This window comes from Carcharodon carcharias, chromosome 4, assembly GCF_017639515.1.
Source record: "Carcharodon carcharias isolate sCarCar2 chromosome 4, sCarCar2.pri, whole genome shotgun sequence".
In the NCBI taxonomy this organism is placed as follows: Eukaryota; Metazoa; Chordata; class Chondrichthyes; order Lamniformes; family Lamnidae; genus Carcharodon; species Carcharodon carcharias.
In genome coordinates, this window is record NC_054470.1 from 143,624,114 (window position 1) to 143,651,403 (window position 27,290).

At 40.5% G+C, this 27,290-nt stretch overlaps 1 protein-coding gene across 4 annotated transcripts in view; it reads left to right on the forward strand.

The window, feature by feature from the left end:
- mef2cb (myocyte enhancer factor 2cb) overlaps positions 1–27,290 on the forward strand; it is a 277,190-nt gene that overhangs the window by 169,719 nt on the left and 80,181 nt on the right. For all 4 annotated transcript variants that reach the window (XM_041185709.1, XM_041185712.1, XM_041185711.1 and 1 more), the window contains one exon: positions 4,796–4,999. In XM_041185709.1, coding sequence (XP_041041643.1) covers positions 4,796–4,999 — 204 coding nt within the window. The remainder of the gene's footprint in view (positions 1–4,795; positions 5,000–27,290) is intronic.

A 27,290-nucleotide genomic window follows, 5' to 3' on the forward strand; every position in this document is an offset into this window, starting at 1 on the left:
AAAAAAAAGACTTAAGTTAATTTCTGTCAATTAGTAGTTTTAAAAGTGTAAGCAAGTTGTTTTCTGCTGAGTTGTAACTTTATAAGGATGTCACCTTTAAAGTTCTGATGCGCTCATCTTTTTACTTTAATTATTAAAGATATTTCTGTAAGCAAAGAATGGAATTAGTCAAATGAGAAAGTGTAAATGTTTTTAACTGAAAGGTCCTTTAAGTACTGATTTTTTCTGAAAAGAAAACAAAGTTTACTGTACACTGGTAGCTGTAAAGTTTACTGATACAAACAGTGCAAAGAGTTGTGCTTGTACAATCCGTGCGCATGGTTCCTGTCCACCACTCAGAAGAGCACAGGAATATTATACACTATCTAAATTCACAATCGCATGGTTCATAGTTTTTTTTTCTTTTTATTCGTCTTTCCCACCAAATTACTTAGAAACTTAAAACATTGATAACAGACCAAAACTGACTTCCCTTTTCCAAAAGTGCTGTTTTTATCTCATGAAATTTATCTTTTCGGATATTTTATTGTTCAAATTACTAAATAATATATGGTGGAGGACAGTCAAATGCTCTTGCTAAGGATAAATGATAATGAACACAAGTTATTTTTTTTCCCAAAATACACTTTATTCACAAAATATCTAAAACTACACTTCAAAACATTTCGAATTGGACATTACGGAAAGTGTGATATTCAACTTTTCTCCAGAGAGCATGTTGCACCCTGAGGTACTTCAACACAATACATGTGATATTTATGATATGCGTGAGAATGAACACAAATTATGTCACAGGCAGGCAGGAATTTGGAAATGTTATTTGAAGTTGATGAATGTTGTTATGGAAGTAGTCTGACCCTAAAATACACCTTCAAATTAGCAAAGGCAAACCTAGTTGGATTAGGTTTGTTAATTAATGTGCACTATCTCACTCATTGGGTCCTAAATTGGATAGCCCCCAAAAATGGGTATGGGGATCACAATGCACAGTTAACTCACTCGCAGTCAATGCGCCACACCCATGAGCAGAATTTTATTCTCCCCCAGAGGTGAGGTGGGAGGGCCCATTTAATCAGGCTGGAAGATCCAGGGTGGAGACCCAGCTTGGAATTTTATTCCCCCTCTGGAGGGAGGGGGCCCATTTAATCAGACAGGAAGGTACGGGCCTCTCTTTCTCCAGCCTCCAATTAAGTTGGGGTGGGAAAACTCAAGAACAACCTTCCTGCCTGGAAGCTGACCGCTTAAGGGCCTCATCCCAGTGTTCTGGTATTCAACTAGGGTTGGGCAGGGGCCATGCCATGTGGGCAACCCACCAGATAAACACTGGTGAGTATACCTGCAGTATGGTGGCGAAAGTCCCTTGGACTTGGGCAGCCTGTGCCCAACGGAGATACCAGGTGGAGGCATGGACACCCATGCGTGAAAGTCCCTGCCTGCCGTAACCACTAAACCCTTCCTCCCACCTGTCCCTTACTGGGGCCTCTCTGACTGGCCCCGATGAACCCACCTCACTGACCTTCACTGCAGACTCCTGTGATGAGCTGACCTCCACTAGTGGCCGCTGCTCCCAGTGGTACCACCATTAATGGAGAGCTGCTGGCCTCTGATTGGCTGGCAGTTCTTGGAAGTGAGAAATTTCTCCCTGAGGATGACGAGGACCCGCCCACAACCCAGGGAAGTGCCTGAGTGATATATAATCAAGTTGTGGTGGGTGGGCAGGTGGGTGGTGTGAGCCTAGGATGGCATTAGAGGGTAGTCACCAGCTTGCCGGCTAGTGATTGGGCCCACCACTCACTCATTAAATTGGACTCCACAGCTCACAGGTTCCACACGCAGGCAGCAATTGAACCACGACAGCCATGTGACTCAAAGAGATTGCGCAAAATTCACTGAGCAAGCAACTAAACTGTAAATAGTTAATCATCCCTTTTTTTAAGTAGTGCTGGAGGGTGTCCTTATTGCTGCTGAATGTGTGTTCAGTTGTGTGAGGTTAAGAAAGGGAATTAGCTGGGTGTAAGGATAATCCAAGCAACTACAGGGCAGTCAGTTTAACTTCAGTGGTGAGGAAGCTTTTAGAAGTGATAATTCAAGACAAAATTAACAGTCACTTGAGGCAAATGCAGATTAATTAAGGAAAGCCAGCACAGCTTTTTAAGGGTAAATCATGATTAATTAACTTGCCTGAGCTTTTTGATGAGGTAACAGAGAGGGTGGTTGAGGGTAATGTGGTTGATTGATGTGGTGTACATGGACTTCCAAAAGTTGAAGTTCACATAATAGACTTGTGAGCAAAGTTAGAGCTCATGGAATAAAAAGGGCAGTAGCAGCGTGGATACAAAATTGAGTGACAGGAAACATAAGAGCAGTGGTAAACAGTTGTTTCTTGGACAGGAGGAAGGTTTTTGGTTGGATTTCTCAGAGGATAGTGTTAGGATCCCTGCTTTTCTTGATGCATGTTAATGACCTGGACTTGGTTGTACAGGGCACAGTGTCAAAATTTGAAGATGGCACAAAACTTGGAAATGTTGTGAACTGAGAGCAGGATAATGTTAGACTTCAAAAGGATATATTCAAGCTGGTGGAATGAGCTAACAAATGGCAGATGAAATTTAATGCAGAGAAGTGTGAAGTGATTCATTTTGGTAGGAAGATTGAGAAGAGGCAGTATAAAATAAAGGGTATAATTCAAAAGGGGGTCCAGGAGCAGAGGGCCTGGGGTACAAGTGCACAAATCATTGAGGGTGGCAGGTTGATGGAGTGGGTAATAAATCAAATGGGATCCTGGGCTTTATAAATAGATTAAAAAAGAAAGGGGGTCATGATAAACCTGTGTAAAATACTGATTTGGCTTCAGCTGGAGTATTGGGTCCAGTTCTGGGCACCACACTTTAGGAAGGATATGAAGGCATTATAGAAGGTGCCGAAAAAATTCACGAGAATGGTCCCAGGGATGAATAACTTCACTTACATGGATTGATTAGAGAGGCTGGGACTGTTCTCCTTGGAGAAGAGATTTGATAGGAGTGTTCAAAATCATGAGGGGCCTGGGCCGTGTAGGTAGGGAGAAACTATTCCCACGGGTGGAAGGATCAAGAACGAGAAACACCGATTTACATTTTTTTAAAAACGAGGAAAAACCTTTTCATGCAGCAAGTGGTTAGGATCTGGAATGCACTGCCTGAGAGGGTGGTCGAGGCTGACTCAATTGTGTCTTTCTAAAGAGAATCGGATAATTATCTGAACAAAAAAAAATTGCAGGGTTGCGGGGAAAAGGCAGGGAAATGGAGCTAGGTGAATTGTTTTTGCAGAGAGCCAGCACCGACCTGATGGGCCAAATGGTCTCCTTCTGTGCTGTAACCACTTGATGACTCCACGGTCCAGATCTTCCGATCTCGGGGATTGTACCCTGAAAGATGCATTGGAGGACCCCCCGGAAGTCCCAACATAAGGACTCCGCGAGAATTGCCCGGGAAGTTTCAAAAACTCAGAGTTTTGGAGGGTTCCAAAGAGGGGAACTGTCCATCGGAATTTGAAACTTCTAACCGCCCCCCCCATCCCCGACTACTCTCTTGTCCCTGACTACCACCCACCCTGACTACTGCTGACCTCCCGAATACCTAACTATCCTCCCATCACCCCCCCAAACCCCCTCCGCCACCACAACTAACACTACAACATCACGACTGCCCCTGACCCCTTGACTACCCCCCGGCCCATCAACTACCCCCTAAGCCCTTGACTAGCCCCACCCCGTGACTAGCCCAACTGCCCAACCCACCTTACACTCTCACCCATCCTTCTGCCATCCTACCCCCTCACCCACCCACTTGCCACCATATCCCCCTCATCCATCCACCTGCCACCAAACCCTCTCACCCACCTGCCTGCCACCCTACACCCTCATCCACCCACTTACTATCTTACACACTCAGCCACCGACCTGCCACCCTACCCCCTCAGTCACCTACCTGCCACCCAACCCCCTCACCCATTTAGCTTACACTTACCTTCTCTCCGTGTCTTGTCAAAGTGGCTTTGGGATGTTTAAAATTACCAGTTTGCGGCAGCTAGTGCCATAAACAGGGGTTATGGCTTGGCTTCCCCCAACACCCCTGCACCACGAAGAACTCTATGCTCCACATTTGTCAGGAGGCCTGGTTTGGAAGTCCGGGCAAGGCATGTAGAGCAATCTGATGGTCATTGCCACTCCTTGGAAGATTCGGCCCCATGAGTGGTGAGCTCCAAAACAGCAGTGCTGTTTGACATCATGATCTGCTGCTCTATGAGCTTTCATTGGACATTCATTGTGTCCAGCTAATGTCCACATGATGTGGTATCCAGCATGATTCACCCCTCAAATATGCACACATGTTGCGAAGTCTAAGGGCAGTTGTAATACCCAAAAATCAGGCACTAATGGACCCAATTTCACACCTTATATGTTTATCAGAATTTCAGGAATAACAATATCATGCAAAAAACGTGCCACTGACTGAAATTTATGACTCCTGGTTCATGAATATTGTCAATAACAGCGCTTTGTGTAAAGGTATAATTATGTTCAACCCATGACATTCGACATTGCATCTATTGTTGTTTGAGATTTTCAATCTTTTGCTCAATCATGGACTAACTCTTTCTAGAATGTAATTGTCGTAGTATAAAATAGTGACAGCTTTCTAAAACTGCCTCATTAAGTATATACAACAGTTTGAGAACCCTATGATGATGATATCTTTGAACACTCACAGCGTGTATATTCTCAGACTTCAATCTTCTTTTATGTCTTCTGCAGGTGACATTTACCAAGAGGAAGTTTGGGTTAATGAAGAAGGCTTATGAGCTAAGTGTTCTGTGCGACTGTGAGATTGCTCTGATCATCTTTAACAGCACTAATAAACTGTTCCAGTATGCCAGCACCGATATGGACAAAGTACTGCTGAAGTATACAGAGTACAACGAACCACATGAGAGTCGAACAAATTCAGATATTGTTGAGGTAGGATTTGCCCTGACTTATTTATTGTTTAATTGTGTTCAGGATCTTAGAAGGGGCAAAATAAAGCTGACTAAGGCAAATTAATTCGATCTATGGACATTTATTTCATACACCTAGAGGACAGAACTGTTAAACATGCAATTCATTCAGTGTTATTCAAAATTCCTTTAATGATAAACATTATGAATGAAACAACATGCTCAGATGTTGCAGGTCTATTATATCCGGTCCAGTCTCTAATTAAGATCAGAATTAATTGTTCCAATGTTATTTTTGGTTTTGAGGCACCAATTTATATCACCACCTCCAAAATCTGATCCAAGTTTGTTGGGATTCATAAGTCTAGTGATGTCATGACATCACCACACAATGCACAAAACAATTGCATTCACTGGGAGACATGCAAAATATTTTTAATATTGTTCCCAAGGTGGACTTAAAAATTGAGGTAGGATTAAAATATGTTATTTGCTGGTGCTGCTCAATCAACAAAGACCCCATTCAGATTGTGATCTGCAGTTCAGTTCTAAAGTTACCAGTTAAGGGAGTTTAATTTTTGGGATCTACAAACTGGCATGATTTACATTGACCCCTTTTATACACGACCGTTAGTGACTTAGCAAAATGAAAACTGCTTTTCTGCCTTGCTAAAAATGGAATGTAAATATACCCTTATATAAATTCCAGCATTATAATTTCATATTTTTTGAACTGTGCACATGATTTTGAGAGCTCCTGAAAGCAGAGAGTAGACAGGATGTAATTTTGCTTCATGTTGCAGTGTTTCAAGTTGTAGGGAAAATTGCGTTGTTTTTGCTGTTTTCCTAGCTAATACCTCAGATTGACTCATCACAAGAAAAAGACTGTGGTTATTTTGCTGTATTTGAGAACCTTTTAACATTGTATCTAATGTATAATAAATATCACACTCGTCTGTGAAGTGGAAACAGACAATGTGCAAAATATCAGTCAGTGTCCGAAGCACGAACAAACGTTAGCATTTTTCGTTAGAACTGATCAGATGAATTGTCAAACCAGAAATGGTACCCTACTCTCTCATTCAGATGTTAATTGACCTGCTGCAAAATCCCAGAATTTTCTACTTTCATTTTAGTTTCTTTGCTTCTTTTTACTATGCTATAAGGTGCACTGCAATATTGGTATAACCATTAGATTAGGCTGAACAGAGTGCTTGCTAAAATTACACACATAAGTAACAAAAGAGGTTTCAGTAATTAACAGCAAAACTCAGCCATACTGTTCACTGCAACATCAATAGAATGATGCCGCCTAGGAAGTTTAAGTTAACACATTTTCTTTTGTTTTTTCTAAACTGTAAGGAATAGATGTTTATTGTTCATCTGTTTTGAGTGCAGTTTTCTTATAAAACAGGCTGCTTCAGGTTCACAGCCAAAGACAGCATAGTTTCATGCCTGGAGGAAATAGCTCTGCAGTATGTGTGGGTGTTGAAAGCGGGTCTTTACATTAGCTGGTGCTCTGTATAATTTGCATGTCTTTGCTTGATAATTAGTGGTGTAGCTACAATGGTGCATAGCCCCATGAAAGCTTTTCAGACATGTTTAGACAGATTGAAAAAGTTTGTACTCTGGGGAACCTAACAGTCAGAAAAATGCCACATAGCACCAGATTTAAATGAATTTCTACACTAAAGTTTATAAATGTGACCTCTGTGGCATGGATTTCCAAAGTCCAAAATTAAAATCACAACAATAATTTGGGAAGAAAAAAGCGAAACTTTTATGTAGTGCTTTTTACAAATCTGGGACATCCCAAAACACTTTACAGGCAATTAAGTACTTTTAAAAATGTAGTCACCATTGTAATGCTGAAAACACAAAACTGAAATGCACACAACAAATACCCTCGTACAACAGTGGGAGAAATTTTCGGGTTGGCGAGTGGGGGTGGGCCCCGCTCGCCGACGCGCAGTGACATCGGGCGGGTGTCCTGACATCACCGCGCGTCATTTAGATTTTCAGTTCGGCGGGCAGGCGAAGAGCCCAGGTGGCCTTCACATTTTTCATGAAACCTCATCCACGGGTGGGATGACGTTTCATGAAGTGTTTATTAATTAAATTAAAAATGTTCAAACATTTAATAAACATGTTCCAGCTCATGTGACACTGTCACATGAGGGGACGTGTCTAAATAATTTTTCTCTGTCTTTAATAAAAACTTTCGTTCCGAACTCAAGTTCCATGCTTGAAGGAGATTTCTGTGCTCCCTCCGCTGGCCCCGACCCAGGGAATCCCCCATCCCCACCCGCACAGAGAGCGCGCAGCACTTCCAGGCATTCGTCACGCTGGGTGGGCCTTAATTGGCCCGCCCATGTAAAATGACGGCGCGGCCCTGATGAGGGGCGCCAATTGGGTTCTCACCCGCCCCCACCCACCCACATAACCCCTCCGACAGAGGGAATTTGTGAAGTAAATGACCAGATCATCTGTTTTAGTTGGTTGAGAGATAGATGCTGGCCAGGACACCAGGCAAACACCTACTCTTCAAACAGTAGTGAAATAATTTTTATGTGCACCTGAAGTGGCAGATGGTCTTGGTTGAACATCTCATCTGAAAGATGGCACCTCTGATAGTGTAGCAGAGGGCTACACTATCAGAGGTGCCATCTTTCAGATGAGGGAGTCTCAGCTCTGCACTGAATTGTCGGCTTAGATGACGTGCTGACATCTCTGGAGTGGGACTTGAACCCATGACCTTCTAACTCAGAGTTAAGTTGCTCTCTCTGGTATTAATATTAAAGAGCTTCTCAAGGAGCTTTGCAAATAGGCATAAAGAAAATTTACAACGAGACAGGTAGGGAGACATTAGGACGATGGCCAAATTTTGATTTTGAGAAAAAAATTCAACCAGCAGAGAGAGGAATTTAGAAACAGAATTCCAGAGGCTGGGTATTCATAGTTGCTCATTATGTTGTCAGTGATACACAGGTGATGGATATTATTTGATTAAGGACTGGGGGCGCATTAAATTGAATCTTTATCTACCTGCCTCATGGATGGAGAAGATCCCATGACACTAGCTCAGAGAAGGCAGGAGGGAGTTCTCCCCAGTGTCCTGTAACGTAATATTTTGCCCCTTTAAGGGCCTGTCAATTAGTTAATTTGCCCATTTGTTTATTTTTTATTGAAACTCAAAACAGTATAAAGGAAGTCAGAGAAGGTCTTGTGCAGTGGGTAGTGCCTCTATCTCCTGGCCAGAAGCTCTGGGTTCAGGTCCTGCACCAGGACTTCTTTACCCCAGAAGGATGGTTCGTGACACATTTTAATGGACAGATAATCAACTGGGAATCCTTCCACCACCTCCCCACTATTCTGCAAAGGAGAAAAAATGTGTGCATATGTCCCTTTAAAAAAAATGTCAGGGGGGAGATGGTGGTGCAGTGGTAATGTCACTGGACTAGTAATCCAGAGGCTCAGGCTAATGTTCTGGGAACACAGGTTAAAAAAACACCATGGCAGCTGTTCAATAAATCTGGAATTGAAAACTTTTCTCAGTAATGGTGACTATGAAATAAGCCAATTGATGCCGTGGTTTGGTGGGTTGAAGCCTAGTAAGCAGGAAATCCTGATTTCAAATCTTAGTGGTACCTTTACTTGTTTATTAAAGGCAACTACAGAGACATGAAGGAGGAGCTGACCAGAAATGGCTGGGAGATGAGCCTAGCAGGAAAGACAGTGGAACAGCAATGGCAGAAGTTTCTTGGAGTAATTTGGGAGACACAGCAAAAATTCATCCCTAGGAAGCAGAAGCATACTAAAGGGAGGACAAGGCAACCATGGCTGACAAGGGAAGTCAGGGACAGCATAAAAGCTAAACAGAAAGCATACAATGCGGCGAAGAGCAGTGGGAAACCAGGGGATTGGGAAGCCTACAAAGACCAACAGAGGACAACTAAAAAATAAATAAGGAGGGAGAAGATTAAATATGAGGGTAAACTAGCCAGTAATATAAAAGAGGATTGTAAGAGTTTTTTTAGATATATAAAGGATAAGAGAGATGCAAAAGTGGACATTGGACCGCTGGAAAATGACGCTGGAGAAGTAGTAATGGGGAACAAAGAAATGGCGGAGGAACTGAATAGGTACTTTGCATCAGTGTTCACAGTGGAAGACACGTGTAACATCCCCAAAGAGAGTTGGGCGTCAGAGGTGAGTATGGTGGCCATTACCAAGGAGAAGATGCTAGGAAAACTGAAAGGTCTGAAGGTGGATAAATCACCCAGACCAGATGGATTACACCCCAGAGTTCTGAACGAGATAGCTGAAGAGATAGTGGAGGCGTTAGTGGCGATTTTTCAGGAATCACTGGGGTCAGGGAGGGTCCCAGAGGACTGGAAACTCGTTAATGTAACCCCACTGTTTAAGAAGGGAGTGAGGCAAAAGATGGGAAATTTCAAGCCGATTAGTCTGACCTCGATCGTTGGTAAGATTTTAGAGTCCATTATTAAGGATGAGATTTCAGAATACTTGGAAGTGCGTGATAAAATAGGGTAAAGTCAGCATGGTTTCATCAATGGGAGGTCATGCCTGACAAATCTGTTAGAATTCTTTGAGGAGGTAATGAGTAGGTTAGACAAAGGAGAGCCAATGGATGTTATCTACTTGGACTTCCAGAAGGCCTTTGACAAGGTGCCGCACAGGAGGCTGCTCAGTAAGATAAGAGCCCATGGTGTTAGAGGCAAGGTACTAGCATGGATAGAAGATTGGCTGTCTGGCAGGAGGCAGAGAGTGGGGATAAGGGTGTCCTTCTCACGTTGGCGACCAGTGACTAGTGGAGTTCCGCAGGGGTCAGTGTTGGGACCACAACTTTTCACTTTATACATTAATGATCTAGATGAAGGAACTGAGGGCATCCTGGCTAAGTTTGCAGATGATACAAAGATAGGTGGAGGGACAGGTAGTACTGAGGAGGCTGGGAGACTGCAGAAGAATTTGGACAGGTTAGGAGAATGGGCAAAGAAGTGGCAGATGGAAGATAACCTGGGGAAGTATGAGGTCATGCACTTTGGTAGGAAGAATAGAGGCATAGACTATTTTCTAAATGGGAAGAGAATTCAGAAATCTGGAGTGCAAAGAGACTTAGAAGTCCTAGTCCAGGATTCTCTTAAGGTTAACTTGCAGGTTGAGTCAGTAGTTATGAAGGCAAATGCAATGTTGGCATTTATTTTGAGAGGACTAGAATATAAAAGCAGGGATGTGCTGCTGAGGCTTTATAAGGCTGTGGTCAGACCACATTTAGAATATTGTGAGCAATTTTGGGCCCCGTATCTCAGGAAGGATGTGCTGGCCCTGGAGAGGGTCTAGAGGTGGTTCACGAGAATGGTCCCAGGAATGAAAGGCTTAACATTTGAGGAACGTTTGAGGACTCTAGGTCTATACTTGATGGAGTTTAGAAGGATGAGGGGGGATCTGATTTAAACTTACAGAATACTAAAATGCCTGGAAAGAGTGGAAGTGGGGAAGATGTTTCCATTAGTAGGAGAGACTAGGACCCGAGGGCACAGCCTCAGAGTAAAGGGAAGACCTTTTAGAACAGAGATGAGGAGAAACCAATTTAGCCAGAGAGTGGTGAATCTATGGAATTCATTGCCACAGAAGGCTGTGGAGGCCAGGTCATTGAGTGCATTTAAGTCCGAGATTGATAGGTTCTTGATTGGTAAGGAGATCAAAGGTTATGGGGAGAAGGGAGGAGAATGGGGTTGAGAAACTTATCAGCCATGATTGAATGGTGGAGCAGACTCAATGGGCCGAATGGCCTAATTTCTGCTCCTATGTCTTATGGTTTATGGTCTTATCAAGGGCAATCATAAAACTGTTTTGTTTCATCAGTTAGGCCTTAGTGCACCGAAACACAAAAAATATATTTTATATCTACACATTTTAATGTGGCTGCAAGTTTTAAATATTTTTTAATGTGGCTTCAAATTGTTAAACTTACTGTTTTAATTATAAGAGCTAGCCAATAACGAGAGGTATATTGGGGGCCACTGGGGGTCATGCTATTGACTCCTTTAACAAAAATCCAAAATAGGAAGCGCAGTATTTTTATTAGAAAAAATTGGTGACCTCACTCTTCCAACAACAAAATAGGATCGTGATGGTCATGCAAACTATAAAATGGATTCTCTTCTCTAATGCACTCAGCACCTTAGTACTAATGCGTGAAATTATTTGTAATATTACTGAAAGGAATCAATAGTAAACCAAGTGGTACAACTGCAGAATCGCATCAACGAATAGACAGAAATAAAACAGCCTTGCTATATACAGCACAGATATTCTTGCATATTTACATGTTTAAATTAAATTGCAGTCAGCATGCAGCAGTGTCTTACATTGTATGATGTTGACCACGACAATTACACAAGCAAGCATCCTGTCCATAGAGAAAGTAAAATAATCACTGTATGTGCTGACTGTCTCCCCCCACCACATACACTTACAACACACACAACATGGACGCACATGTATGCACAAATAGATCACCTCAACTGACCTTACTGCACGATTCACTAAATATTAAGAGTATTAAAAATATTGCTTTAAAGTTTACTTCAAGTAAGTTAACATGTGGCTAACATATAAAATTTTGCCTTGATAAAAGATCTTAATTACTTTATGGCCTGAATTTTTCAGGTGGTGGGCGGGCTCAGCGGGAGCAGGTGGGGCAGTCGCGCCGCCATTTTACATGGGCGGGCCAATTAAGGCCCACCCAACATAATACGTGAACCGTAGCTCTCAGCACTGCCTGTGCGGGCGGGATGGGGGTAGGGGGGTACGAGGGAGAGTTGGGGCCAGTGCTCTTTTGCATGCTTCAATCTCCCTGAGCCACAGAGCTGCCTAAGGGAGATTGAAACACTGTTCAAAAAATCAAATAAATGGCTGAAAATTTTATTTAAACATGTCGCCTCATATGTCACATGAGATAGGACTTTTTTTATATTTGGAATTTAAAAAATTTATTTCATAAAAGCTTTAGGAAACCTCATCCCGCTCATCGATAAGGGTTCCTAAAAAACGTGAAGGCTGCTTGGTCTTTTCGCCTGTACCACCAACCTTAAGGTTTGACGGGCAGTGTTACTAATGACATCTGTTACTATCTTAAAGGCCTTAATAGGCTGTTCACATATCGGTGGGCACGCAGCTGACTCTGCACCCACCTGCTGAATGAAATATCGCGGGACTGCGCGATGATGTTGGGACGCATGCCCGACATCATCGCGTGTCATTTTACGCATCGGCGTGTCGGGCCCATCCCTGTACGTCGACTGAAAAATCCTGCCCTATGTTACTGAAATAAGTGATCAGCTGGAACGACAGATTTGAAAGTCACAGACTACTTGAAAAATGAGATCAGTAGGTGGGACTACTAACCCATAGTCAGAATGTCAGTCCCTGACAGATTAACAGGAGAACTGCTCCAGTTTTAAGGCATAAAAGATATAAAATTCTAATCATTTGATCCTATTGGAAACATTGCCAGTTAAAATGCATACTACAGCATTAAAGAAGCTGATGGTTGTACTGAATACTTATAAACAAAAGTAATAAAGTCGCTTCATATCCTCATTTTAAAAGAATTTGCATCTTACAGTAAGGGCAACAAGATACTCTCACGATAGATTCAGTCATTGTTATTTGATTTTGCAATTTATCATCATCTAAAAAGCTGCACTTGCAATTCCTCAATATGTAATATATAATTGTGTGCACAGATGCTTGCTATGTCTTTTTAGAATCTTTGAATATTGTTCAGAATGGCATTACTTCCATATGTCTTTTGATTACAAAACAAGCACTAACATCAGCGAAGCTTGTTTAGGGTTAGTAGTTTAGGGTGTTATTTAGGATCAGAATGTACAGTACTTACTGTTATTTATGACTGAATTTGAAAACCACCATTTATGAGGAACACAATCTTTTCTCAAAACTTAGGTGGGGCGGAAGCACTATTTAGTGTTGGAACACTGCACTCTATACTGTACAGTCCATTGGTTTGTGTAGAATTTTGTTTGCAAGTTTAATTATATTCATACCCCGGAAACCATGAATTGAAGATGGTCAGTAAAGCCATATTATAGCAGGAAATGAGCTAGGCTAATGATACCCCTGAAAAGAAAGAAGTTCCTATCTGGAGAAGAGCAGAAAGTACTGCTTACATTCCTGTGCACCAGAATGATTTTCTTTTAGGTACCTGTAGGTTGAGCAACATACAGAATTGTGGTGACATGGGTCGCTCATGCATGACCACATGAACAGTGTTTTAGAGCTGAGAGAAATCCAACAATCCCATCACCCTGATTGTTTTAGCCTGCATAATCCCCGTCAAAGCTAGCAGCCCAGCAGTTAGCCTTACATCGTGCTTCAACTCAGTCACCTGGTAAGAACTTCTGAATGAGATGAAAGAAATCTCTGTTAATTATTTGTAAAGGTCAAAATGCTAATGACTTGCTGCTGGGGTAATATGTTTTTTAATACCTCTTAGAAATCTGAAGATTTTTTTCCCATGCGACTTACAAACAAAAATACATATTTCGAGAGATGTTTGAATTTATTTCATTGTCTTTCAAAAATCAAAATAATCTTAAAATCCTGTTATGGCTATTCTGATACTGGAATTGCTTAATATTTAGAAGGTATTAGAAGGTAAAGACAGCTATACAGTAAAAAAGAAAGTTGACTGTAGCACAGTTGTTAGGCAGTTGGAAATGTTGCAAAATTAATGTAAGAAATTAATAGGAAATTGAACCTATGTGAATTCTTAAGTAATTTCTCATGAATCTATAATGCACTATGGAAATAATAAAAATCACAGAAACAAATCCTCAACATTCTTAACTATAAAAATGACAAATTTGATTTACTATTTTTAATACATACATTGAAAACACAAGCAAGAAGGTGAAGATGAATCTGAACAAAACTATAATGTGCATTTTTAGACAACCAATTACAAAACAAACATTAAAGCTAATGAAAAGGTGGATTCTAGAATGATTTGAATGATACCATGATTAGGAGGATATACACAAGATTAGAGACTTGCAAACTAGAACTGTATCCACTGGAACAGGGGAAGTTAAGAGAGATTTGATAAAAGTGATCAAAGTATTGACAGACTTTGAGAGAATAATAGTGAAAATTATTTACACTGTCAATGATTCAGCAGTGAATAAACATATCTAGTACTATATACCATATTAAAAGCATAGAAGGAATTTGAGGAATTATTTCAATGTAAAGATTTATTAGAATATAGAATGTATTACAGCAGATACACTTTTCAATCACAATATTGTGCGTTAACTAGTTTGCATATATAGAAGAAAAATACTAAAGACTATGCTGGCAAAGCAGAGATTTTAGATTATACTGAAGAGCTCCAGCATGGAGTTAGCACTGGCACAAGTATAGTGAATCAGATGGCCTCCTTCAGTGTTGAAATTTCTATGATTCTGTAATTTGTTACAAGGTCACCAGGACACGGAATATTTTACTACAAGCTCTTTGAGGCAGAGGCTACAAGATCACTTCAAAGGAAACTAGATAAAGTTTTTAAAAGGGAAGAATTTAAAACTATTAGGGGAAAGGGTAGAGAAATACAGCTCCATTTAGAGTTTTAGCAATAACATAGGCACAGTGAGTTAAACAGATTCTTCCGTGCTATAATTTCTGCAACATATCTATATATGTATTAATATGGGAATGGAAATCAGTAAAAGAACACCTCGAGAGCAAAAGGATGTAAACCGTGAAGTCAAATTTATGCTATTTATGGAGTGTGACTGCAAAAATAGGCAAAGGAGCTGCATTGCACTGTATTTGCAGTCGAAGACTGTAGGGATAAACTTGTAAATGTATAAAAACAGACTTTTCCTTAATTAAAAAGTCAAACTTTTTGAGGAGCATTGATATCTTTATCAAGTGTACTGGAGCCATCTAGTGCACAGCAATCAAATATCGCTTGTTAAGAGCAAAACATCTTTTTGAGGGTTTTGGGATTTGGGTTCAAATACGTAATATATTTTTGTGTAATTTCTTATTAAATATAAGCACTATTCCATAAATCCCACTGTTTTTGTAGTAGTTGTCACCCTTGCAAACCATTGATAATAACTCTGCTTTAGCTATGTGAAGTGCAGTGTGAGTTGTAGTTTTAGCTATATAGATACTTTTGGACATCTTGGAGCTCCACACAATCATCCTGTTCAAAGATGATGTTTTCCTGCATTTTGAGTGGAAATGAATTAACCAGGATTATGCACTGAATCAGCTTTTGCGGGACTAAGGAGGTTTATCTCAAGTCATTAGTATTACGTACTTCACGGTTATTACACTAAGAGCATTAGGAAATTTCTTTTTTAGCAGTAAACTCTCGTCTTGAGTTTTATTTTTCATAAGCAAGAGTTAAAGCTAAAAGCATCATACAATTGAGCTTCACAGTCAAATTAACTACTGTATGTATTCAAATGGTGTCATCAGATATTTTCAGCATTTTAGACTATTTTATCTCATAACACGGTATATCAAATACATAAAATTTAAGAGAAACGAAAGTTCCAAAGAGCAAAAAATATCTTCCTGCATCAGAAGCCAAGTGTGCAAGAATATTTTAAACAGCTTATAATTATATCTTGCATTCTAATGTTTTCTGCATTTCCCAAGTAGAGTCAGTTCTTTGTTTTCTAGTTGCTATTTCACACAGTAAAAGCTTGTCGTTTTCAGTATTTTTGGCCAGCCTGCCAGAGGGCAAGTTTATTTTTAAATCTCTGAACTCTGAATAGTCTTTATTTTTCTAAGATTGGAAGCAGATGAAGTGCCTGGAGTTAACAGATCGTAGGCTTGTTTCAAATTATGAGAATGGGAGTTCTCCCCCTTTTGTATTTTTATTCTTTTGCTAAGAAATGCCTCATAACCGGTAGTATCCTAAAAATAGCATCTGGTGCAGCTAAAATTAGTGAGCTCTTTGCCTTGCCAAGGAGAATGGAAAGGAATGGGCGTGGAGTAGCAGTTTCTCTGATCCTGCTCTATTCATTCAACGATTCCTCTGAGAACATAGGCAATGATAAAGTGCCCTTGAAAAAAGCCACAGTCTCCAACTCCTCTCTTCAGACTTCTGGGTGCCAATAAGTCTTTTAGCCCAAGGATACACTTTTTTTCGTTTAACAGCACAGCAGTGAAACACAGATTTTAGATTTAGAAAGGGCAATAGATAAAACAAATACAGTAGTTTCTGTGCATAAAATATACATTTAACTTCATGCAGCGCAAATAAAAAATGTAGAAAATTGTTATACTTTTTTGTATGTATTCAAATAGCTGTTTTCCATTATTACACATGGTACATAGTCAAAAAGCACAATTTCCTGTCAAACAAATACACTATAAAATGTTTTAATCAAGTTTATCATTCATAATTCAGCCCTTGATTACATCAATTAATCTTTGCAGCAGAAAGGTTGACTTTAAAAGCAGTACTGCTTTGTCTGTTCACAATTCATCCTCACACCACTATTGAAACAATGACAACACTCTTAGTATTTTAAGAAATTCAATACATATTTAATTTGTTCTTTGCATATGTGCTCTTATTTACTCTATTAGTATAACTTAGCTATTCTATTTTTTGTTTATTTGCTGATTTTCCAAAAGCAAGATATTATGAAGAAACCTACTAATCTAACAAAATAATTGGACTCCAAGACATGCATATAGCATTATTTTAGCACCCGTCTTCACTTTGTTTTAGAACAATCCCAAGCACGATAAACCCCTTAAAATATGGACATCTTTTTGCTATTATTGCTTAATATTATTTCATGTTTAGAAGGCTGTTGAATAGATGATTATGTTATGTAGATATTTATTTATGTCAGGGAACATGTTTAACTCAAAAGTGAATCACAGTCAGGCTTGCTGTTGGTAATATATTACAAATACCCAGCCATTGTTTTGCTTTTATTTCTTCCATTTTCTTATGTTTTTCCAAGCTTCTGGTGTCACCTTTATTGTGATGTTATCAGTTTAAAATAAATCTGTTAACTCTTATGTTGAAATAGAATATTTTTTTTAATTGAGAGGAAAGGGTTAAACACATTTATGATAGTAATTGCAAACCCTACTTTCCAAACTATTATTTCTAGGTCCACAGGTCTGAATAAGAGGTGTTTTGAATAAGCTTACAATTTTCTCCCCCAATCTGTAATTGATACTATTTTAAAAACAATAAACAACAGACAAAATAGGAATAATGAGAAAACATGGATCCATTAGCCAAATTGAATTGTGATTTCTGTTAGATAATCACAAAATGGCACCAGTCATGGATAATCTCTATCTATGTCATATTGTCCTCTCTGCTGGAAGAGGACATGAAGTGCAGAATGGGAGATGACTACATAAAATGGACAGACAAAATAGACACAACTAGGCAAAGATACAAGTGGTGCAGAACATTTCCATTAAACATGTCAAGATTGCATGAACATAAATTTGGAGAAAACAAGCTGGAATAATAATTCAAGATTGTTACTGAATAAGCAGGTAAACCTAGAAAAACATTATTTGAAGAAAATACTGAATTATAAGTTTGTGGGAGGTAGGTGTTAGCCACTAAATTGCTAAAATAGCTAAGCAATTTTAGTTAAAATGGAATGGGTTAAGAAATACAAATAGAGTTGAACATTTATTTATTTATATATCAGTGTGTGAATAATCAAGCATCCTTGCATTATGAACTGTTGGTGTGTAAATGTCACTGTAGTTCAGAGGGTCAAATGTATCAGTACTCAAGCCTTTAGTTGCAGATCCTTCCTGTAGGGCATTTGTGATAAGGCTTTAGTGACAAAGCCAATAATTGATGTGGAGTGCCTTAGAAAGAACTGTGGTCCTTATGTCTGTGTGCCTGGGCCCCACTAGTCTCTTTCTTCCTCATGCTTTGGCCCCCTGCTGCTCTTTGTAATGAAATAGACCTCAAGCAATTTCTTTATCCTGTACACTGGATTGTATTGTGTTAGCGTGGTGTATTCACAGCTATTGAGGAACGAATTCCAATGCTGTTTCCTTGTCATGAGACCTGCAAATGATTATATTTTAGATCTTTGAAAAAAGAGCAAATGATTTCCATTAGGAGCATTTTGATACTACCTTATTGTAAAATTGTTTGGATTATGGTCTTTTTATTTTGGAGCTGACAATCTTTAAAATAAGGGGGAATTCCAGTTACTTTCTTAATTTGTTATTTCTTTCTGTTTGTTGCATTTTCAAATTCTAAGTTTTAAAACATATGCTCATCATTTTCTCTGTTCAAGACCTATATAAATGTTAATAGCTCTCTTCAAATAGGCAATAATCAAAATATCTCCAGGGGTAAATGTACTCAATGACTAAGACGGGGAAATATCAGCTTTGTTTCTGCTGCTGATCACCGTCCAGTGGTGCCTCTTAGAAAGAATATTTGAAGGCAGGATGGGCTCAACAGTGATGTTCTCCACAATTAAATAACTACCAGTACTTATTGTTTTAGTACTCATATGAAAAGTGACTTGGTATAAGATACAAGGTAGCTACTGTTATTTATGAAACTACTTCAGCTTGACCAAAAAAAATGAGAAAATAAAGATTGGGTTGCGAAAATCTCCTTGAAAGACTTCTTAGAAAAGTGATAATCTCCTGCAGCCGATCTATCGTCCTTCATAGAACACCCTCATTCCAGGATTTGGTGGTCCACTCTGCTAGATTACCACTGTGATGATGAAAATCTGCACCCGTTATGTAACTAATAACTGCTGTAATATATTTCCCATTAAAGTTTTAAAGTTTAGTATTGTATTCTTAAAGCCTGCATAAACCATTCTACCACTTTTTTCTTAACATGCATAAACAGTTTTAGTTATGTTTAAAGGTGCATTATTGTACCTCATGCATATACTTTAGTTTAAGGAGGGTACACATAGGGCAACATTTCCCCCCCCCCCCCCCCACTGGGGGGGGTTGTGCGGGAGCAGACGTGAGTGGCTGGGATCTCCATTGGCGCTACCAGTTGGGGGCACGCCGCCACTTTACGTGGGCGGGCCTTAATTGGCGTGACATCCACCTGGAAATGTTGTCCACTCCCTGTGCGGGCGGGAGGGTAGGGGGAGGATTCCCTGAGCCGGGAGTGCGCTCTTTCGCACATGCAAAGTGCTGCCTCAGGGAGATCAGGGTTACTTTTAAAAAAATAATAAAGGATGAGAAAAATTTTATTGACATGTCCCCTCATGTGACAGGGCCCACTCGCCAACACATAAAATGATGCGGGGTGACATCTGGTGTCACCGACGTCACACCGTGTCATTTAGTGGACACTGTCACATGAGCTGGGACATGTTAATTACTTTTATTAAAAATGTAACAGAAATTTTAAATTCCTCATGAAACCTCATCCCAGCCTTGGATGAGGTTTCACTTTTTTTCTGAAGGCCACCTGGTCTCTTTGCCTGCCCGCCAACCTTAAGGTTGGATGGGCAGATCCATTAATCGTTTGAATTACTTTTTTAATGGCCTACATAGGCCATTGACAGGTCGGTGGGCGCGCAGCCAACTTGGCTGCACGCCCGCCGAACTGGGAATCTAAATGACACGGTGTGACGTCGGTGACACCAGATGTCACCCCGCATCATTTTATGCGTTGGCGAGTGGGCCCTGCCCCTGCTCACCGACAGGAAAATGCTGCCCATAGTTTTTTGAACATTGTACCCAGCTATCTTAAGTGAAAGTAGTGATTTGCAGATGAAAAATCAATATGCTTCTTCAAAGTAACATACTAGGATAGCATTACTGGAATTTGAATCAAAGTACATAAAAATGCTGCCATGTGTACACTTCCTAATGTCTTGTGTGCATTGCCAGAACTGTAACAGTACAAATGTGCAACACATTGATGTTCTTGATAGAAGCCAATTCTTAAGTGTTATTGCATTGCACATAAATTTGAGTTATTGTACAGCTTTGGAGTGTTAAAACTAGCTTCAGTAAATGATACCTTTCTTACTTTTGTTCTCATCTGGTTCTAATTTTTTTTGCATTTGATACAATAAATTTTTGGAAAGGAGAGTAAAGTAAAACAGGTGTTGGACAACTGCATATTCAGAATAATAGCCTAAATATTTTGCAGCATGCACCAAGGATACCTGGAAAATAAAAGACTGTCAGTGGAAAGCAGGATAGGAAGGTGTAATGTACAAAGAGTTAGCAAGTTGTGGAGTGTCAATCTGGTTGTCCCATAACAGGATACAGCCTTGAAATATTTGCCATGAAAGGCCAGGCTTGGCTTCAGATGGCAGGAGATGAGCCAGCTGCATACTTAGGCCCAAGCATGCAACCAATACGTACAACTACAAATCTTGAAATGAAAGATACAGATGATGTGGATATGTAGGACACCATGTCTGCATTCAGCTTGGCACGGAGCACCGCCCTGACAAGGGGAGCCAAGTGAGAAAAATACAAAGCAGTTGTTTTATTGAAACCAGAGCTTAGAGGAAAAGAATGAGAAGGAGCAAAATTCTTCTTGTTTCGGACAATGCATCAAACAAGTTTGCTTCCTTCAGTTGCTCCGTGCTTCTTTTGTTTTTGTATTTTTACAAGTACTGTATATATTTCAACATTCCTTTTTCAGCTTTTTAGACAAATATTGTGAAATTAAACTTGCGATGCTTGGAGAAAGTGAGAGAGGTATGATGGTGTGCTAGTGCTTAGAATAATGCAGATTATGAGCATTATCTGACACGATGACAGAAATTATGACCAAAAATGCTTTAATTTGCAAAAGTATCTATATTTTATTTCTGTAAATGTGCACACATGCAAATACAGAGGCAGACAATTGCTATTCTCTTTGCAGCCATTTTGTGGGGAGGAAAGTTCAAAATATAGATGACTCCATGAGGCTAAAATCCTGTTATGGTTTTAATATGCTCTCCTCAGAGGTTCAGTGAGTCTTGATAAAATTCAAACCCAACTTCTCAGGTAAAAATTCCCCATTGTGTTTATCCCCTAGCCAGTGTTCTCACAGTGGCTACGCCCCTGGGATAAATATAACCCAAAGAGAAATGTTTCCTGTTCCGTAAGGTAAGCACAATTATTTGTAACTGTACCAAGCTGCTTGATGGCTTCAGTTTAATTGCTTAATGTCAGCATCTATGTCTGCAGGAATGAGCCTTGGCTTAGTGGAAGCATTGCTCCTTCTAAGTCAGAAGGTTTTAGGTCCCTGAATACTAGGTTGACATCCAGCAAAATGCCCATGTCTGATGGAAGCGGAATGGCAACCTCCCACAATATCTAGTCAGTTCTAGGGAGTTGTGAGTCAGGCTAATGACCAGTCCACGTAAAAAGGGATTCAGTTACGGAAACAGCCTGGAGCAGTGGAAGAAATGGACTGCCTCATATTAGGCAGAGAAGAGAGGAGGAAGGTGAATGTCTATAAAAACAGAGAATCTCAAGTCATTCATTGTTAGGGCAGCAGGTTTGAGTTTTTTTTTAAATAGGTGGTCTTACTAACAAATTAAACTTGACTCGTTAGCTATGAAATAAACTTAATAAAGAGCACTCAGTGATTGGTAACTCGCAGGTTTCTACGTCCACGCATGCTTGAGTAAAAAAGGAATTAGCTAATTTTAAGCTAAATTGTGTAATTTAAGTCTGTGCTATAGTTTAATTTCAGAGATGAAAGGACAATGAAGGAAGCCAACTGTGAGACCTTTAAATTATTGTTTGTGTTTTGATAGACCAGAAAAATTAGTTTGAATTATAATGCCTAGTTGCTTTGTTATCTTTTGGACTATGATTTATCTCTTTTGCTTGTTTTTCTTGGGGATTTCAAAATACTTCCTGTTAGATAAAAAATATTCTATATTATCTGAAATTATAAGATGTGACAAAATCCTTAACTTGATATGATCTGTTACAGTGTACTGTAAATGACTTAGAAACAGATCATTGGTTTCTATATTCTGAAGCATAATATCGTACTTCCCAGCCATGTGATGTACAATAGTCTTTAAAACTTTTTAAAAGTGAAGACTAAAGATCTTTAGTCCAACCACATTTTTTGTAGATGGCTCATTTGAATTTCCATTATTTGAGTATTTCCCTGAAGTGGCATAGTCTTTCTGGAAAGGTGTTTAGCGAATACTTTTTTGTTTGAAGACAGAAGGGCTTGTGTTTTCGTTGCAAGGACCTTTGTGTGAAGGTGAAATAATGATATTTAATTGAATCACATCTTCAGAAGCAAATAAGAAACAACTTACTGAATAAAGATCATTCCCTATTAATAGACACATGGGCCGGGATTTTCCAGCCCCATCATGGTGGGACCTGCCGCAGGAGATTTGACGGGATCGGATGGTCCCAGCAGCGGGCAGGGCTGGAAAATCCCGCCCATGGTTTACGATGATAATTTACTTAATTTATCATTTCCTTGAGAGTTCTTTTTTCCAACAACATGCATTCCCATATGCCCATCCATCTCTCATTATTTTTCTAGCTGTCCAAAATGTAAGTATATATAAGAACTGTATATGTTCAGCATTTGCATTATAATAGTTGCTAATTAGTAATGTATGATTTTGAGTGAGGTTATATTTGAACACTGAAAATTTGGAACTTCATTTTCCAAAATAAAAAATTACAAGTAGCACCACCCTTTACAAACACATTGGCCAGCATCTTCCAGTCGGTGAGCGGGGGCAGGGCCTGCTCGCCGACGCGTAAAATGACGGGGGGTGATGTCGGGCGGGCGCCAACATCACCCCACATCATTTAGATTGTCAGTTCAGTGGGCATGCATCCAAGTCGGATGCGCGCCCGCTGACCTGTCAACAGGCTATTAAGGCCATTAAAAAACCAATTGAACTCATTAATGGACCTGCCTGTCCAACCTTAAGGTTGGCGGGCAGGCCGGGAGCCCCGGTGGGCTTGTGAGAAAACACGAAACCTCATCCAAGGGCGGGATGAGGTTTCATGAGTGATTTAAAAAATGCAGAATATTTTACAATATAAGTTATGGACATTTCCCAGGTCCTGTGACAGTGTCATATGAGGGGATCTGGCAGGGAAATTTTTTTCTAATCTCTATTCAAAGTTTTAAATCGGTGCCGATCTCCCTGAGGCAGCACTTTGCCTCAGGCAGATCTGTGCTCATGCGCACGGAAGAGCACACTCCCGGCTTAGGGAATCCCCCTTCCTGCCTGCACAGGGAGTGTATAGTGCTTCCTGGTGCACGTCACGCTTGGCGGGTCTTAAATGGCCCGCCCACATAAAATTGGGGGCACCGATCGGAAGTGCACCCGCTCCCGCACTTCCCCCCCGACAGGAGGAAAATGTTGCCCATTATATCACTTTTTTAAAAATTGTATTTCCTGAGGTTGGGTATTTTGTGTATTATATATTGTTTTTATGATGATGTGGTAAGTGGGTGTACCAGGGCACATGCTGTGGAGTGGTACAATGGCACTTCACACCTGCAGTTTCCCCACATGTCAAAGATTTGGCTTGGCAGTGTCATTAAACATAATCACCAAGCAAAGACCAAGTAGTTTCTCATAGAAAGAAGGGGAAAGCATTGATACTTAATTAAGCAGAGCATTGCCAAAGGCCTATAGTAGCTGGTTATGATGTGTGGAAAATACCATTTTGCAACATTGTGCAGATGGGTGGTGTTAGTACAATCTGAGCACGTTAGCCAAGACAATCATTTGGCACTTGCATAAAATATATTTAAAGGCACTAAATGCCTGCCTATTCTTGTATTTTCCATTCCGTGAAAATAATGCTGGAGCATTGTTTTCCCAAAGTAGTCACTCTTTATGTCAACAGGGATTGACATGGAATGCTATTTAGTGGGTTATTGCATGAGGCCAGTGATTTTAAGGGCAACTGTTTCTCAGTATAGCTGTTAAAGTAGTCAGCTTTAATTTTATGTTTATTTTATGTTCATTTGTGTATTTCCTGGATTTTGCTGTTTATATTCTGTGTATGCATGAATGAATATGTATGACTAGATGGAAGGAAAATATCGACTTTTGAAACCTATATCAGAATTTTTCCCTTGGCAGGAGCAGGTGAGTGGTCAGGAAGCCTACCGCCTCCCGCGATTGGCTCCGCACAGCGATTTCACGCAGGCAGGCAAATTAAGGCCCACCCTGCATGGATTACAAGCAACAGCACTGAGTGCGACCTGTGCAGGTGGGGGGAGGTGGGAGAGCAGTTCGCGCATGCACGCAAAATAGCGCCTCAGGGAGATTGAAGCGCTTTTTAAAAAAATTAATAAAGACAATAAAAATTTAGGAAAACATGTCCCCTCATGTGACTGTGCCACATGAGATAGGACATGTTTTTAATTTCAAAATAAAGCTTTTATTTAATGTGTATCAGCTTTGGGAAACCTCACCCCGCTCGTGGATGAGGTTTCCGAAAAAATGTAAAGGCCGCTTGGCCTTTTCGCCTGCCTGCCAACCATTAGGTTGGATGGGCAGTGTAAATTTCAAGTTAATTAGCTTGTTACTTGCCTTAATAGGCCTTTCAATTATCGGTGGGTGCACAGCCAACTCCGGTGCACGCCTGCTGAACGAAGTATTGCACAAAGTCATCGCACGTCATATTATGCTCAGGTATGTCAGGTGCGCGCCCGCACGCTGACTGTAAAATTCTGGCTCTAAAGATCTAGGGCTGGATTTTCATGGATTCATGGAGAAGCTGGCCCAACTCCACAAAAATTGTGGGATGGTATGTGATGCCTTCCCTCACAATGGAGCTGGCCAGGTCAGGAGTTCAGGGTTCGGATTCATCATCCTTATTCTGTACCGACAAAAACTGCGGCTGGGGGCAGGAATCATGGAGTCGGGTCCTGCCCGCCATTTTTTTTTAATGGCTCTGGAGCCATTCTGACTCTGGGAAAATCCGGCCCTTGCTATGCAAAGTATACAAAATTCCATTTATTGGGTTATATAGGACTTGCATATGTTGATGAGCAAATTGTTGATACAATTGCTTCAAATACTCTCAGTGCCACTGGATTTGGGAGTGGAAAATTAGCCAGGAGGCTGCATCAGATTCCTATCTAATAACTTCTGGTTGAAAGTGGCTTTCTGTGGAGATGATGAAGCTTTTCTATGATTTTTCCCAAGGTTCCAAAAGTAAACAGCTGAAACTAGCTAACTCAGAGATTGAACTGGAGAATTCTTGGCCTGTATGGTTCAGTACTGTGCCACTGAGCCACTTGGGAATTAGCTGCCATTTCACTTGGGGATGGGAACTAACTATTAACTGAGCAAACTGCAGTTATGCATTCTTATCCTTCCAGGTATAACGTCATCATATTTCATGTTTTCTGTGCCATAAAGAGATAGACATGATAGGCTCACTATCATGTATGTCAATCAGCAGACCTGGCGGCAATGTAGAAGACAGTGAAACCAGTTGTATTAAGGTATCAATTCCCCAATTATTCCAATGTAAAAATAATACATAGGGAAGGAGGATATTACCTTTTTAAGGAAAACAGCGTGTTTCTTTAAGCTACATGTTTCACTGCACTGTTTGGTGACCTACATTTTCTTAGCTCACTGGAATTTCATTCCCAGCAGGCTTCCCTAGTTTTAATGTGACTTGCTTTTGCATTTTATTCAGTGAACATAGAGATTATGCAAAGTTAAACGCAGTCAGGATGGTGGTGACATTTTTTAACCTTCTAGAGAAAATTCTTTTCCTTTTCCTGACTACACTTGTTAATTTTCTTTTATTTTTAAAATCCAAAACATTGGTTTACAAATTGTTACATGCAAAGAGTAACACCAAACAATAATAAAAAAAAAGGCCTAAGATATGTAGTGCTGGATTTTCCCTCCGAGAGAAAAGTCAGGACTATTTCCGCGTCTTGAAACAGCCCCTGAGGGAAGCAGTCATTCATTGGGATTTTCATGGAGAAACTCCCTTAATTGGCATGGAAACAGGCTCCCTGCCCTATTGAGGGAGGTGGGGAAGCTCTCGAAACTGAACGGCAAATCATAGGCCTTCCAGCTTAAAAGGAGCAGCAGGTTTTAAAGGATGATAGTAACAGAGAGGGCACTAATGCACCAGAGACAAGAGTTCAAATTTCACCATGGCAACTGGAGGAATTTAAATTCAATTAATAAATCTGGAGTAAAAATCCATCTGGTTCACTATTTTTCCTTCAGGGAGGAAATCTGCCATCTTATCTGGTCTGGTCTCCATGTGACTCCAAACCAACATGACTCTTACCTGCCCTCTGAAATGGCAAGCTACTCAGTTATATCAAAATAAATATCAAATATTATAGAAAAGTCGAATAAGAATAAAATCAGATGGACCACCTGCTTTGACCTAGGCACTGGAAACGCTAAAGGCCAATCAACCTACAATGCCTTCTTTATTAACATCTGTGGACCTATGCCAAAATTGGGAGATCTGTCCTACAGGCTAGTCAAGCAACAGCATGGCATTGGCTGTACTTTATGATTCAGTGATATGGCAATGTCCCAGACTCCTCCATTACCAATCCTATGTATGTCTTGTCCCTAAGGCAGGAAGACCACCAGTGGTGGCAGCACAGTGGTGTACAGTTGGGAGGGAGTGACCCTGGGCGTCCTCAACGTTGACTCTGGACTCCATGAGGTCTCATGGCAGCAGGTCAAACATGAGCAAGAGAACACACTGCTGATTACCACTGACCACACACTCTCAACTGATGAACCAATTCTCCTCCATGTTAAACACCACTTGGAAGAAGCGTGGAACCTAGCAAGAATACAGAGTGTACTCTGGGTTGAGGGATTTTAATGTCCATCATCAAGAGTGGCTTACTAGCACCACTACTGACCGAGCTGGCCGAGTCCTGAAGGATATATCTTGTCAGATTGGCCTGTGGCAGGTGGTGAGAGAACCAACAAAAGGGAAAAACCTACTTGATCTAATCCTTGCCAACCTACCTGTTGCAGATGTGTCTGTCCGGGACAGTATCGGTAGGAGTGAGCACCACACAATCCTTGTGGGGACAAAGTCCTGTCTTTATGCTGAGGACAGCCTACACCATGTTTTCTAGCACTAACACTATGCAAAATGGGATAGACTCAGAACAGATCTAGCAGCTCAACCTGTAACCTCATGGCCCGGCCAATCCCTCACTCTACCATTATCATCAAGCCAAGGAACCAACCCGGGTTCAATGAAGAGAAAAGGAGGGCATGCCAGGAGCA